A 14,544-nucleotide genomic window follows, 5' to 3' on the forward strand; every position below is an offset into this window, starting at 1 on the left:
TCGCGCTGTCCCGGGGCGGGCGACCCGCGCCAGGCTGGGCCCGGCGGGCGCGCGCGAGCTCCCTGCGCCCCGCGGGCGGGGGGGGGCGGGGCGGGGCACGTGTCCTGGGGCCACCCCCTCGGGCACGTGACCCGCCGGCGGCCGGGGCCGGTCAGGTTGGGGGCCCGGCGCGAGCCGGGGCGCGCGGACGGCCCGGCCGAGGGCAGGACGGGCTCGCCGGGGGCGCCCGGACGGGGCGGAGTCGCGGCGGGCGGGCGGGGCCGCGGCACGGGGCGCGCAGGGAGATCGTGCGGGGAACCGACGCGCGGGCGCCCAGAGGCGCCGGGATGTGGAGCGGGTAGGTGCGCGCGCGCTCGCGGCCGGGCGTCCGTCGGCCGCCTCGGGGCGGGGCACGAGGGGTCCCCGCCGGACTTGCACATCGGGAGGTGCTGGCGGCCCAGCTGCCCGCGGCCGAGGGGCGCGCTCTGCGCGGGGGCCGGGCCGGCGCTCTGGAGCGGGGTGCGCGGCGCCGTGGCCCGCCGTCCCGCTGACAGCGCCGAATCGCCCGGCTCGCCGGGAGCGCGAGCGAGATGGGGGGGTGGGGGAAGCCGGAGGAAGAAGGGGTATGCAGCTAGAGGAGGACCCCCAGGTCGGACGAACCTTGGAAACCAGTGCTTTCGGGGTGGGGGCTGGTGTCCGTGGGAGAGCCTCCCCCTGGGGCTCCTGGAGCTGGCGGGTGTGGGATGGGACCTCCCGCAGCCTGGAGGAGAGCGCGGACTCCTCCCGGAGGAGTCGCCCCAGTACTCTGAGGCTCTCTGGCGGCCCCAGTCCTTGGCCCGCCTGGTGGGGACCCGGGGCGCAGGCTTGCCCTGGGTGGACAGGGGCGCAGGCTTCTCCCAAGTTGCACAAACACTTCCTCTCCCCATGGCCTGGAAAGACCGGGTCCTGAAGAGGAGGCCCGAGTGGGAACGGGCCCTGTTCCTGGGCCAGGTGCGTGGTCCCCAAGCCAGGCTCTGTTGCTGCCACTGCCGAGTGAGGGGTGCGGAGGGGGGACGCCCTGGGGAGGCTGGCAGGACGGGGAGTCTTCTGATGCGGACTGGACCACTTTGCCCCCTGGCATCTAGCAAACCTGGAGCCAAGATGGGGTATGGGGGGGCTCATGGAGTTTTCTCCCCGTTGGGGGTGCAAAGAGGATGGGCTCCTAGGAGGGGGAGGCAGGGGAACACAACGGGAGCGCACTGGGGAGTGTGTCTGTGCATCTTCACAATTGCCCTGGGGGACACACACAGCCTCCTGGCCTCGTTCCCAGGGGCCTCTGGAGGAACCAGGTTGTTCCAGTGACCTCCACGTGATCCTCCTACTGCTCACTTCTTGTCTGTCCATGCAGGGGTCCCAGGGCCTGGAGTGGGGGCTCCGGAGGGCCTTCGTAAGTGCAGGTGGATAGTGTGAGGGGCAGAATGAGGAGCTGGGTCCCAGAATGAGAGGCATTTGGGGGTTCCCTGAGCACTGCTTTTTAATGGCTCCCTCTCGCGGATACTGAAGGATCAGGGAGGGACCTGCTGCCAGCACCCACTGTGTGCCCAGTGTCCTAGGAACACAGCCAGACTCCAGCAGCAACTTGGCAGGACCCTGCATCTGAGCCCCCTGCCCAGGTGGCTCTGGCTGAACCTCTCGTGGCCCCTCTTCCTTGGGATCCCTTGAGTGTTAGGTTCTGAAAAACACTTGGGGCAGTCTCCCCAAGCAGGCTGCTCCCCTGTTCACCCCCCAGCATTTCCCACATTCGCAGTCTTGGGTGCCAAGCCTGCTCTGAGGTGATGGGGTGAGGCTTCTGCAGCTAACACTGCTGGGCCATAGTTTAGGTTCTGGACTAGTGTCTGCCACTAAGTAGCCTCATGACATTAATGTGGCCTCTTAATCTCAGTTTCCCCATCTGACTGCTGGGGCCAGCGATACCTGTCTCTAGGGAGGGCCAGGCTCTGAGGGACTGCCCAGGAATGAGGTGAGACCACTCTACCCTCCCAGGTATGGGGAGCTGTCTTTACAGCACTCAGGATGCTGGGGGGTGCTGGGGCTGCAGGTGGACCCTGTGATCTTGAGCGACTTACTTCACTGCTCTGGGCCATGGCCAAGACCCTACGGGAGTCAGGTCGGGAGGAAGTGAGAAGAGAGTAAGCAATTCTCTCACCTCCTCCTGGGAGCCCTCAGTGATCTAACTACCCCCCTGCTTCCCCCCTCCCCCGCCCACCTCCCCCCACCCCACACACACAGGTGCAGCTCTTTCCTGCTATTCCTTAATCAGCACATTGTGTGCAGGGCTCAGACCCTCACCAGAATCCTGCCAGTCCTAGAAACTTCTCACAGCAGGCCTTGGAAAGCACAGGGCGGTGGGGGGGTTGGGGCAGGGGGTAAGGTGGGGGCAAAATGACATAGGATGTAGTAAAAAGGGGGCTCAGGAATGTAGATACCAGAATCTGCATGGCTCCAGCGGGAGGGGGCCTGGCTCATGAATGGCACTGCCCATGTGGTTTGCGGTTTTAAAGGGTCAGATTTTTTGAGGGCTGAATAGTCAGGTGTTTGGCACGTACAGTGTACCCATCCTGCCTGGGCAGAGAGTGAGCCTCCCACCCTCTTAGGCCCTGTGTTGGCTCCCAGCAGGGACACCAGCTAGACTCTGCTAGCCGTCAGGCCGGTCTGGGGTGTGGGTGGAGAGGTGGCTCACCCTACCTTCCCTCTGGCTCCATGTTCTCCCACCAGGCACTGCCGCTGCTCCTGCTTCCTCCCACCCCTGGGGTCCAGCTGTGCTGACCCCCTGGCATTCTGTTGCCCTGTAGGACACTATTATCCTGTTCTTATAGAATTTTCCCCCTCTTCTGGGAACACACACCTCCTCAGATCTTCAAGTGGACAGGCTAGCCCTAAGCTCCCTGCCACTCATCCCCCATCCATGCTCAGGCTGCCCCCTCTGACCTGGTGCGACCAGTGGCCACCCCTTTGCATTCTTGAGAGACCCCCTCCCGGTTACCCATCCTCTCCCTGGACACCCCTGTTCTCATTCACCTTCTCTGTGGGTTTTTTTTAATTGTTAACTACTGGAAGTTTTCTTTCTATCCCCCTCCCCAGGCTGTGGTCCTCCCACCCCCGCCCATACAAGCTGCCTGGCTTGCTCAGCAGCCTTGGCTGGACACCCCTCACGGCCCCCAGCACGGCCCCCAACTTCCTCAAACCCCATCTGCATCCTGCCCCACTTCTCTGAAACCACCATTCACCCCTTTCCTCTGTCAGGACTCGGTGACAGGTCACATGACACGCCGGCGCCTGGATTCTCGTTCTGTTCCCACCCCGCCACTTCCTTGCTGTGCCTTCCGGCCAGGCTGCCGCCCTTCTCTGAGCCTCGGGTGCCTCGCCAGTGAAACCAGCCTAGGGACAGCCTCTCACTAGCCGTCAAGGCGAGGGTCACGTGTGACAACATCTGCGGGTCTGGGGCTGAGCGCTTGGCCTGGCTGCAGGCTGGCCGGGCTGGGCTGTGGGCAGAGCGACACGCGCGGCCCCTTTCCTGGGGCTCCCGTGGCCCCTGGACACGAGCCGCTTGGCTATAAGTCTCCGGGCCGGGGCTTCCTGGACTGCCGGGGAGGGCGTGAGTGTGGCTCTAAACTGGACCACTGTGCCCTGGTCCAGACCCAGAGCCGGGTCCCAGATCCTGCAAACCGAACCAGCTCCCAGCTCCCGCCTGGAGTGTGGGCCTGGGGCCTAGCAGAGGGCAAGGGGTCGCAGCGGCAGCATGTCCTCCCCACCGCTCCCTCCCCCAGTTTCTGTGCTCCCCTGCTTGTTTGATGGCTCCACCGTGCCCACTGGCCCAGAGACCTCTGACGCGAAGAGGTTGCCTTGGATTGGGCATGGGAGGTTGAGGGCAGAAAGGCCTCATGGCAGGCTGGTCCACTGGGCTGGTAGTGGTCGGGACCTTCTGAGGGCCACGCAGGACCTTACTTGGGCTTCTGACAGGCCCCCCTGGCCCACAGCGGTGACCAGGGGGTATGGGATGCAGCATCCCCTTCTCACCTTGCAGCGCTGTGCACCAGCACGAAGCCCCGCTGGCCCTGGGAGGGCAGCCTGCGGGGTGAGTGTTGCCGTGACTGCACCCCTCCTTGTGTTTCCTGGGGAAGTGACCCGATGGGGCCTTTCCTGGCCTGCCCAGGCTCCAATCTCTGGAACTAGCTGTGTGTGGGGGGTGGGTGTGCTGGCTGCCCCCATCTGCCCTGACCTTGACTCTTACTATGTCCAGCCCCTGAACAGCTCTCTCCCCAGTGATGTCTGCAGCGAGCCCATGCTGACTCTCATTTCTGACAGGGATGAGGGCAAAGAGGGGCTGAGCAGAGGCCTGTGGGCTGGGGGCAGGGTTGCAGCGCAGAACATAAGTGGTCACCCTTGCTTGCCCAGGCCGTGAGCTCTCATCTTCCCGGGTATTGGGTGGCTGGTCTGGGAAGCTGAAGTGTGTGGACAATAGGGGGTGCTGACTTGGGCCCGGGACTCAAGCTGACCTGAGCACCCCTCTCTTCCCGTCACCCCCGATCCAGACGAGGAGCAGGTGGTGGTTAAAGGATGGTCCTGCTGTTCCCACACTCTGCCACTGGGACCCCCAGGGTGGGGGAGGGTATCACAGAGACTGTCTCTGGCTTCCCTGGACCACTGTTTGCTCTGGCTTCAAAATAGGGCCCATCCCCCTGGCAGTGGGCTGAAGTGAGAGCCTATTGGGAAAATATGGGGGTGATCAGCTACACCCCCAACCCGTGCCCTCAGGACCAGCAGAAGAGGTAGTCACTCATGGTTACCAGGGACCCAGACCTCGCTGGTGGACAAAGCTCCATGGTGGTGGGAGGGGCTGGTGGCTGGGAGGTGTTGGGGGTGGAGGCATAGTCTTTGCAGTGGAAGAGGTGCAGGGACTAGGTCCTGCCCCAAGTCCTGAGCAATCCCTGTGGGCCACCCACCACCTGGACTGCAGTTCTTGCTCATTCTACTGAATGGGGCACCCCCGAGGTAGATTTTGCTGCCCCTACCAAGGCTGAGTGACTTAGGCCATGTCGCCCCGCTAGGACATGGGGCTGGGCACCATCCTCCATACTCTCAGCTGGGGCACCGCCCCCGGGCCTTTGGTTTCAGCTGCGGGCGCAGCCTGGGCCAGCGTGGCAGTGTGCGGGCCAGACATGGCTGCAGATGGCACATTTTTGACAGGTGCCCAAGTCAGTGACTTCTCACCCCATTCTTTATGCGCCTCCTGCAGGGTCTCACCCCCATCTCTGGGATAGGAAAGTGGGTTCAGAGAATTCCAGTAACACCCCCCAAGGCTCTCCTATACCCCAGGTCAGTGGTGGGCGTGGACCCTGGGCTGCCTGACCTGGCCCGTGTTCTCAGCACCCCCCCTTTCCCTCTTGGGAGGTGGTTTCTGGGCCTGAGCAGAGCCCGAGACGCCAGCTCAGGCTGGAACCGGGTCAGGTTTCCTGTCCGCAGCCAAGGAGGAGCCTCCCAAGTCCCCCTGGGCCAGCAGCCTTCGATTCTGAGACAGATGCTCCGACCCACCCCCTCCCCCGCAGCCGGCCGTGACTGGGGAGCTGGGCAGCCCCTGCCCCGGCACTGCCACCCAGACACTGTGAGACTCTCGGCTCCTGAGCCCACCCCCATCTGGAGGGTGGGGACACACCACCAGTGCTGTGGAGAGTGTTTAAAGATTTATTTATTTATTTATTTATACAAGCACTGGGTACAGTCAGAAGCGCGGGAGGGTGAGAGAATTCACCAGAGCCAGAGCAGGGAGCAGAGCAGGCAGAAGGACCGAAGTACACTGCTGAGGGGAGCAGCGGGCGGCAGGAGAGGTCTGCGCGCCATGTGGGACCCTCCTCCAGTGGCCGGGGAGCAGCCGGGGATCGAACCGGCACTGCAGAGGCCGCGGGCAGCTTCGCAACCCAGCACTCAACCGCTGTGCCACCGGGGAGGCCCTGTGGAGAGTGTTTAAATGACATGACACGGGCAGGGCACAGCGTGAGTCCCCAGGGCACACACCCACGCCAGGGCCACCGCGGCCCTGCCACGGCCCAAGCTCCAGGGACACCCCCAGCCAGTGGGAACTGGGAGACAAGGGCATCCGGAAAGATGGCGTATGCACAAGCATGACTCGTGGGCGCACTACGCTCCGCACAGCCCCGTGCCCCGCCAGGACCCACCCAGGCACCTCCAGGCCACACGCTAGGCCGGTTCCAAAGCAAAAAGGCAATGGGACTGGGCGACTGGCCCCCTGGGGCCACATGAAGGGCTGGGAGTGGACTAAGTGCTGGGGTCCCAGGATGCCCAGTCCTTTTGTGTGACCTGAGGGGAAACTGAGGCCCAGGGAATGCTTGGTGACCCTCTCAGGAGCCAAGGACGGGAGGAGGAAGTGGTCCTCAACCCTTTCCCCTGAGCAGTCCTGTATCCTATGATGCCTGGGCCTGGGCTTTCCCCCTTGAGCCCCCTCCCTTCCACTCCCCCACTGTCATTAGCGGCTTGGCCCAGCCCCCTACCCTCAGCCCAGCTCGGAAGCTGCTGGCTCCAGCTCGGCTGAGTCAGCCAGGCCAGAGGTGCTGTCTTGGCAAAAATCACTGTGGGGCTCCTGGAATTCTTCCCCCTCCCCCTCGGGCATGTGGAGGGGGTGAGAGCAGGCTGCTGGCCCCTACCCCACACTGCCTCTAGGGTCTTCAGCTTCAGGGAGGGGAGGCCCTGAAGCCCAGACAGCAGCGTTTCCCTGAGGTGGCAAGGGAAGCCTGGGGCGCTGGACTGCTCCCCGCAGGGCCAGGGCAGGAAGTGGGTCTGCCCGCCTTGCTGCTCGCACGCAGACTTCCCCCCTCTGCCCTGCCTGCCCTGGCTGGGTCCTTCCTCTCCGGTCTGCCTAGCCTGGAGTAGAATTGGCCTAAAATTTGCATTAACAAGAAGGCAGTTCCCACTTAAGTGCAGCTGGTGTGTCAAGGTTCTACGCACATCTCTGAACCACTCAGTCACCAAGCTGGGGCTGCCAGGTATGTCCCCACTTTACGAAAGTAGAAACTCAGGTTCTCGGCACTGGCTCATCTGGTCATCTGTTGGACAAACAGACTGTCCAACAGCTGTTGTGTGCTGACCACCGACTGTGTGCCAACCACCTCTAGTGTATGCTAACCCCTGTTGTATGCAGACCACCTGCTATGTGCAGACCACCTGCTATGTGCTGACAAGCTGCTGTGTGCTAACCACCGTGTGCCAAGTGCTGTCCTAGGCCTTGGACGAGAGGGGGTGTGTAACAAAGATAAATGGGTGCTGTGCTTATCCCTCATGCTCCTTCATTTTGGGAGAGCTTCTGTGGTGGTGATCCTATTTTACAGATGGGAAGACTGAGGCCCAGAGTGGCAGGTGTGTCCCTGGGCTTAGCTGTCCAGGGCTCAGGACCTCACTCTGTGTCTGCTCTTTGCCTCTCAGCCAGCCCCAACCAGATGAGGGCCATCTGCCGCCCCTCAAGGCTGTCCCCGTCCCCTGGAAGAGTGTGGGTCCCGGTAAAAACCTCAGGGAGACCCCGGGAAGCCTGGCGGAGACGTCTGTTGGGGAGGAGGCCCAAGGTGAGGAGGGCCCTGCAGCCACCCAGCTGAATGTGTCGCGCCTGCGCAGCTCTTCCATGGAGATCCGAGAGAAGGGCTCCGAGTTCCTGAAGGAGGAGCTGCACAGAGCCCAGAAGGTGGGGCTCTGAGGGCAGGGCCTGGGGTGGGAGGGGACCTTGGGGACAAGGGGCACCTCGTGGGAGCTGTGGGCTGGCACTGAATGCCCGGGGGTATCATGCCCCTCCCACAGCCATCTGCACACCAGCCTGTGCTGGGCATGCGGGAGAACGGAGAAGAGACCCGCTCTTGGGGCTTCCAAGTGACTTTCACAAGCCCTCGTGGACTCAGCTGAGGTTTCAGCCTCACGCGGCACTAAATGGAAAATGCACCATAAACTAGGCCATCCCGGGAAATAAGTGGGGGCCCGGGGGCCCCCATCAGGTGCCCAGGGCATGGAGCCCAGGCAGGGGCCAGGCAGCCCCTAGGGCCCCCGTGGGGCTGACAGCCGCCCTCCGCATGACCCCAGGAGCTGAAGCTGAAGGACGAGGAGTGCGAGCGGCTGTCCAAGGTGCGGGAGCAGCTGGAGCGGGAGCTGGAGGAGCTGACGGCCAGCCTGTTCGAGGTTCGGTGCCTGGGGGCAGGCCAGGGAACTCTCTCCTGGTGGCTGTCAGCTCCTCGCCACTCACGCGGCTCCTGCCTCTTCCCAGGAAGCCCATAAGATGGTACGAGAAGCCAACGTGAAGCAGGCGGCGTCAGAAAAGCAGCTGAAGGAGGCTCGGGGCAAGGTGAGCCCCTCCGCCCGCCTGCCCAGCCCGGCGAGCACCTCCCCGATCCTCGGGAGGCTGGAGGCCCGGCGCCAGTGGCCAGGGAGGGTGGGCCAGAGGTGTCTGAGGTGACACTGTTGGAACGCGGCCCCTTGGGTGGGAGAGGCATCCCGGGGACTCCAGCTTGTTTTCCCTGCACCACGAGGACCTTTCAGGGGTGGGAGGATGCTGTGCTCGGGGCAGTTTCCTTTCCCTCCTTTCAACCCCCTTTTCCGGGCAGACACCTCATGCAGGGTGTGTGAGCCCCGGCAAGCAGTGCGAGGGCCGGGCTGTTCCTGGCTGCAGGGGACCCCTCATGGGAAGCCCAGCCAGCTGCTAAGAGTCCTGGCTCACCAGGTGACCCCAGGCCAGCAGGTCTCAGAGCCTCAGTTTCCCTGTATATAAAATGGGTGTTTCAGCCCCCACCCGTAAAGTGGGTGTCCTCAGTTCCAGGGGTAACAGGTAAGTTAGGTGCTCAGACCCTGAGCCTGGATGGACGAGGTCCCGCTGGGGAACCTGAAACTGGGGCATCAGCCCTGGGCTGTAGTTGACCATTGTCCTGCCCCAGCCAGATCGACATGCTGCAGGCAGAGGTGACAGCCTTGAAGACACTGGTCATCACATCCACACCAGCCTCCCCCAACCGCGAGCTGCACCCCCAGCTGCTGAGCCCCACCAAGGCCGTGCCACGCAAGGGCCACTCTCGCCATAAGAGCACCAGCAGCGCCCTCTGCCCTGCTGTGTGCCCTGCCGCGGGGCACCTCCTCACCCCGGACAAGGAGGGCAAAGAGGTGAGGGCGGCGGGTAGGCAGTGGACACAGAAAAGGCAGACAGCGCCCACTGTCAGGCGGGGACCAGGCACGACACTGGCTGTGTGACCTGGAGCTGGTCCTGCCCTCTCCGGGCCCCTGGCTGTGAGGGCTGGAAGGTTCTCTCTGTGAAAGGGATCTGGCACCCACCTCACCCCTCCCAGCAGTCGGTGGAGGTCTCTGCACTGAGGGCCTGCCCCTGGGGGTCTATAGAGACACACACCCTTCAGGCCTAAAGAGGCTGCTGCTGGGTTTCTGGGGAGAGGCTGCCCAGACCATGTGGTCACAGCCCTACCCCCAGGACTTAAGACAAGGTCTTAGGGTTGTCACCTCTGGACTTGAGGGTCCTCAGCATCCTCTGGCTGAGCTGCCAAGAGTGCATGGCCTTTGGGGTTGTCCCCTCCTCCCGAGGGTGGGCGTGTGGAGCACCTGGGCCTAGCTAAGGTCAGTGGGCTGTGATGTCCCTGGGCAAGTGAGGCCCCCCTCAGCACCTTGGTTTCCCCATGTGGTAGATGGGGCTTCCTGGGGCACAGGAGGAACTAGCGAGACATAGATACCCGGAGCCCAGCTCAGGGCGGCACAGTGAGTGCCTCGATGCTCAGCTTCTGGGCATCTCTGCCTCCAAGGTGGCCCCAGCTCCGTCCTGCCCTGGTTCCCCAAGCTTCTAGGGAGGAGGGACAGCCAGACCCGTTAGCCCCCTTCTGAGCTTGGAGCTTTCCGACTAGACACTAACCTCTCCTTCCTCCCTCTGTCTCTGCGCCTGCCTGCCCCGGCCTCCTGCCCAGCCCGGGCTGGCCCCCCTCCTCTCCCTGCTCCTCTGTGTGATCCCCAGCAAGGCGGTTCACCTCACCTATGAGCCGGCCTGGCAGCTCCCACCCAGGGAGCCACCCGTGGCCCCCACCTCCGCTACCTCTCTCTCCTTGTCCCGACAGGTAACGGCTGCCCCTCGCTAGCCGCCCCACTCTGCATGTGCGCAGCGAGCTCCTCCCGGGAGCAGGCAGCCCGTGTGCTTCCCGCCGCGCGCATGTGCCTGTGCGTGCTGTGTGCCTGGGGGACCTGCGTGTGCCCGTGGGCACCTGTGTGCACTGCCTGTACTGTGGGCACCTGCAGAGACACTTTTAGACTTTTTTTTCCTCAAGGACATAGTGAGGGTGGTCAGGATGTGCCCTGGACCCAAACCGAATCCAGTGCCACTGACACTCCTGGAACTGACACAGTTCTAGATTCTTTGGTGCCAAGGGAGGAAGGGAGTTCTTTGGGACTCAGTCCCCCGCATCTCCACGCCCGGCTGGATGGGCGTGCTCCAACGCCCTGTCCCCTGCCTTCTCCCGTACCTGTGCCCTGAGTGGGCTGGCCACTGGGGAGGGCCCACTGGCATGCTGGGGCCTGCCCTGCATCCTCCCTGGCTCCCCACCTCCTTCGGCTCCAGCTGGCTCTACTGTGCCAGCCCCAGTGCTCTGACCACCCCGCCCTGCTCGCCCGCTTTCACAGGTAGACACCACCCTGTTTGCAGAATTCCAGGCCTGGCGGGAATCGCCCACCCTGGACAAGAGCTCCCCTTTCCTGGGACGGGTGTACCGGGAGGACGTGGGGCCCTGCCTGGACTTCACTATGCAGGAGGTGAGTGGGCTAAGCACCGCCAGCTGGGAGTGCCCGCCTCGGCTGGAGGCCTGCCCCTCACCACCACCCCACCACCCTGGTCTGCCGCAGCTCTCGGCGCTGGTCCGGGCGGCCGTGGAGGACAACACGCTCACCATCGAGCCCGTGGCCTCGCATACACTGCCCGCGGTGAAGGTGCCCGCAGTCAAGTGTGGCAGCACCAAGTAAGCTTAAAGCCCCTGAGCCTGTCTGCCCACCTGGGAAAGCCCCGCCTCCCCTGGGCTCCACCAGGGGCTGGCCATGGAGAGGGAGCCTCATGCTTGCCTCCTGGGGTCCTCATATTTGGGGGAAGGGGTGACTTGGAGGCTACAGAGGGTGAGACTTTGCTATACCTTTGGTTCCACCAAGATGGACCAAGTTCTCCTGCCAGTATGGACAAGGGCTGTGGCCCAGCATAGTTAAATTTCTGGAGCTGCCTCCCTGCAAGGCCTAGTCCCGGGCTCCTCTGGAGCTGGGCCTGGAGGGAAGCCAGGCCCCTCCTGGGCACAGTCCGGCCCTCTGTGCCCTCTTCTGGTGCTGGGTGGGCGTGCTGCAGTGCCCCGTGCCCTGCTTTCCCCAGTACCTGTGCCCTGAGTGGGCTGGCCCGCTCCTGCCGCCACCGCATCCGGCTGGGAGACTCCGAGAGCCACTACTACATCTCGCCGTCCTCCCGGGCCAGGGTGAGTCCATCACTGCAGTGTCTCTGGGGTCCTCGGCAGTGACCCCATGCGAGGCTTCCCACTCTGGCCCCTGGCTTTGGGCGGGGACCCCCAGCGCAGCCTGAGGGCTGGCGGGCCCCAGCCTCCCCACTTCTGCCCACAGATCACCGCCGTGTGCAACTTCTTTACCTACATCCGCTACATACAGCAAGGCCTGGTGCGGCAGGACGGTGAGCGCCCCCTGGTGGCCGGTGGAGGGTGGCGCCGGGCGGGGCCATAGACTGCTCTGGCTGAAGGTGCTGAGCTCCTTGGAGAAATGAAGCCGCCCTGGCTCACTTGGAAAGCCCGCCTGAGGGCTCCCGCCTACCTGCCAGCTTTCTCTTGCCAGAAACCTCTTGCAGGCCGCAAGGCCTATAGGGAAGGTTCGCTGTCAGTGTCCTGGCATTTGGGCTCTGCAGGATGGGGCCTCCCCTTGAATCCCCACTTTTCCCTGTTGGCCTCTTCATGGTTGCCTGAATAAGTGCTGGCCAGTCACCACCTCACCCTTTGCCCACCTGTTGGCTCCCTCCCCCCATTCTGTGAGGCTCCTCCACCAGACTTTGTTCCCTGACGGGTGTTCTCCAGAACCACTGTGGACTCTGAACTGAGGTCATCTGTCCTGGGGGCCCCGGGGAGCCCTGGGGTCCTGGGCCAGCTGCCCTGCCCAACGCTAGGAGAGGGGGTGGCTAGGCCATCTGCCAGAGGGGACCCTGAGCTGGCACCGAGTGTCCACCTTCTCTCGCCTGCAGCGGAGCCAATGTTCTGGGAGATCACCAGGCTGAGGAAGGAGATGTCGCTGGCCAAACTCGGCTACTTCCCCCAGGAGGTCTAGGGCATGGCCCAGGCCTGGCTGGGGCTCTGAGCCGGAGCCAACACCTGCCCAGGACGGACAGACAGAAAGAAGATGGGGTCATGGAGCCAGCCTGGGGCTTGAAGCTGGACAGCTGGCTTGGCCAGGGAGCAGCACTGAGCCGTACCCCAGCGTCCATCCCAGGATGAACAGGACCTCATGAGGTGACTCTTCCCCTGTGGTACTACAGGCCACCGGGAGACTTCCAGGAAGCACCAAAGACCAAGGAACTTGGAGCCGCACTCAGGGGCTCAGCCCTTGGGAGGGGACCCCTGAGGCAGCCAGTATCCCTCCCCTGTCCTGGAGCTGCTGCCTGCAGGTGCCTTGTTGTTGTGGGTCCTCAGAAAGGGACTGTTCTTGGTGGCCAGATCCCCAGGGTATCCCCCACCCCAGTTTCCAAGCCCTGAGCCATCAGCACCCCCTTGTGGCCATTCTACATCCTGTTCCCAGATGACCTCCCCATTGGGCAGCAGGGCTAGGAGGGGCTGGCAGGCCTCCAGGGCTGTCGTCCACGCCAACCTCTGTCTGCTTAGAACCACCCAGAACATTCTTAAGATGGATCAGGGTCTCTCCTCCCTTCCTCCCCTGTCTGAGCCCATGCTCCTGGAGGCCCTACCTCCACCACCTCTGGAAGGATTAGGACACTTTTCTCCCACATTAAAACCTGATGGGGCCTCTGGATGCCTGTTCTCAGCCTGTTCTCAGACCATTCAGACATCGGGGGCTCTGGTTGCCAAGCCTCAGACACAGAACCCGGGTGGGCCAGGCAGGACCTGGACCCCTCCTCACCCCTCACACTCACTCGGGACTGGGGTCCAGCCTGGACACATCCCTCACCACGTCTGAGTTCCTCCTTTGAATGGAATGTAACGCGATCTCTATTTAATAAAGGCAGACTTTGCTGGTAGGCTGGGCATCCACGCGCCTTCACTTCTGCGTCCTGGGGCTGGGGCCAAGGCTTGGGCATCTGAAAGAATGAAACCAAATCCTTTCCGTGCCCGCCCTCGTGCTTGGGATTAAGCCCAAATCCTGAAGGGATTGCTGCAGGGAGCACCACCAGGTTCTCCTGAGTGTTCTGTGGGGCTGTGGGTTTGCAGGGGATGACCCTGGCTTCCTCTCCCTGGGGAAAGTGGTCTGCTGTCAGGGAGACGGATGCTGAGGCTGACTCTGCTGCTGCCCCACAGGAACCTTGGGCAGACGCCCTTCTACTCCCCCTGTTTGCGACTAAGGAAAGCCTGGAACTCAGAGCCAAAGCTTGGCAGCTGCCTGGCACATCAGGGTTGATTGGTGATGTCTGCCAGCCACAGGCCTATGGCAGGATTGATTTGTGATGTCTGAGCAGCGCAGGCAAGGACTGGAGGCCCCTGCTCGTCCAGCCCTGGCCTTTGATGTGTTTTTGGCAAGGGTCAGTAGTCAGGTGGAAGAGGTCCTCCTCTGAAGGGTGGGCCAGGGAAGTATTTTGTGATTCCCTCCCCACCTATGAGGGGGTGGACCTTGGCTAGGGGGTGTCCTGCCCACCAGTGAAGGGGGCGCACAGTTTCTGGGTAGCTCTCTCCTGGGCTGGTGGTGCCTCAGGGGACTTCCCTATTGGCCAGAACCTTGGGCCACTCAGCTGGTAGATCCGGCAGCTGCGGGCTGCTGGCCAGGACTCCGGGTCAAGGTCCTCCCCCACACCCCCATCACCCTCTCCAGCCAGCAGCCTCTTCGTTCTTGGTCTTTTGACTCCCAGGTTTCTCCTACCAGTGTCCCCACCCCCACCCCATTCCATATGTGTTTAAGTCCCCCGCCCCAGCCCCCTCAGATACTCACAGGTTAGACCTCCTGTCACAAATGTACCTTCACTCATTCAGCAAATGTGGGGAACCCATGTGCTTGACAGTCCCTGGTGCTGGGAGTGCCTATACTGGAGCTGAGAATCCTGGGTGTGGGGAGACTGGCCCGGGTGTCAGATGGAGAAGGCAGCAAAAGCAATGAAGGGTGAAGATGATCGTAGCCATGTTACAGGGGGGAACCCCAACATCCTCTCCTGAATAACAGTCCCTTTCAGTCCTACTCTGTGTAATCTGTGGTCAGCTGGGGGACAAGGGAGGCTGAAGGTCTGGGCCCTGGAGCTGCCTGTCTCTGCACGGGACACCAGACAGGGGATGCCAGGCAGGGGACACCAGGCAGGGGATGCCA

The 14,544-nt window shown here is 63.1% G+C and overlaps 1 protein-coding gene across 11 annotated transcripts in view; it reads left to right on the top strand.

Annotated features, from left to right (window-relative positions):
• The window catches only part of RAB3IL1 (RAB3A interacting protein like 1), a 31,537-nt gene that overhangs the window by 14,294 nt on the left and 2,699 nt on the right, over positions 1-14,544 (top strand). For 4 of the 11 annotated variants that reach the window (XM_054697571.1, XM_054697575.1, XM_054697576.1 and 1 more), the window contains exons 2-10: positions 7,453-7,589; positions 8,095-8,190; positions 8,276-8,353; positions 8,944-9,162; positions 10,672-10,800; positions 10,891-11,003; positions 11,399-11,498; positions 11,641-11,707; positions 12,266-13,303. In XM_054697571.1, the coding sequence (XP_054553546.1) occupies positions 7,467-7,589; positions 8,095-8,190; positions 8,276-8,353; positions 8,944-9,162; positions 10,672-10,800; positions 10,891-11,003; positions 11,399-11,498; positions 11,641-11,707; positions 12,266-12,348 (1,008 nt within the window). In that variant the 5' untranslated portion in view covers positions 7,453-7,466 and the 3' untranslated portion in view covers positions 12,349-13,303. Of the gene's footprint in view, positions 1-240; positions 338-7,452; positions 7,706-8,094; positions 8,191-8,275; positions 8,354-8,943; positions 9,163-10,671; positions 10,801-10,890; positions 11,004-11,398; positions 11,499-11,640; positions 11,708-12,265; positions 13,304-14,544 lie in introns of those variants that run through there. The other 7 variants (XM_037517753.2, XM_037517752.2, XM_037517756.2 and 4 more) reach the window with 4 other exon arrangements.

This window comes from Talpa occidentalis, unplaced genomic scaffold (assembly GCF_014898055.3).
Source record: "Talpa occidentalis isolate TD23 unplaced genomic scaffold, MPIMG_talOcc4v2.1 talOcc4.17, whole genome shotgun sequence".
In the NCBI taxonomy this organism is placed as follows: domain Eukaryota; kingdom Metazoa; phylum Chordata; class Mammalia; order Eulipotyphla; family Talpidae; genus Talpa; species Talpa occidentalis.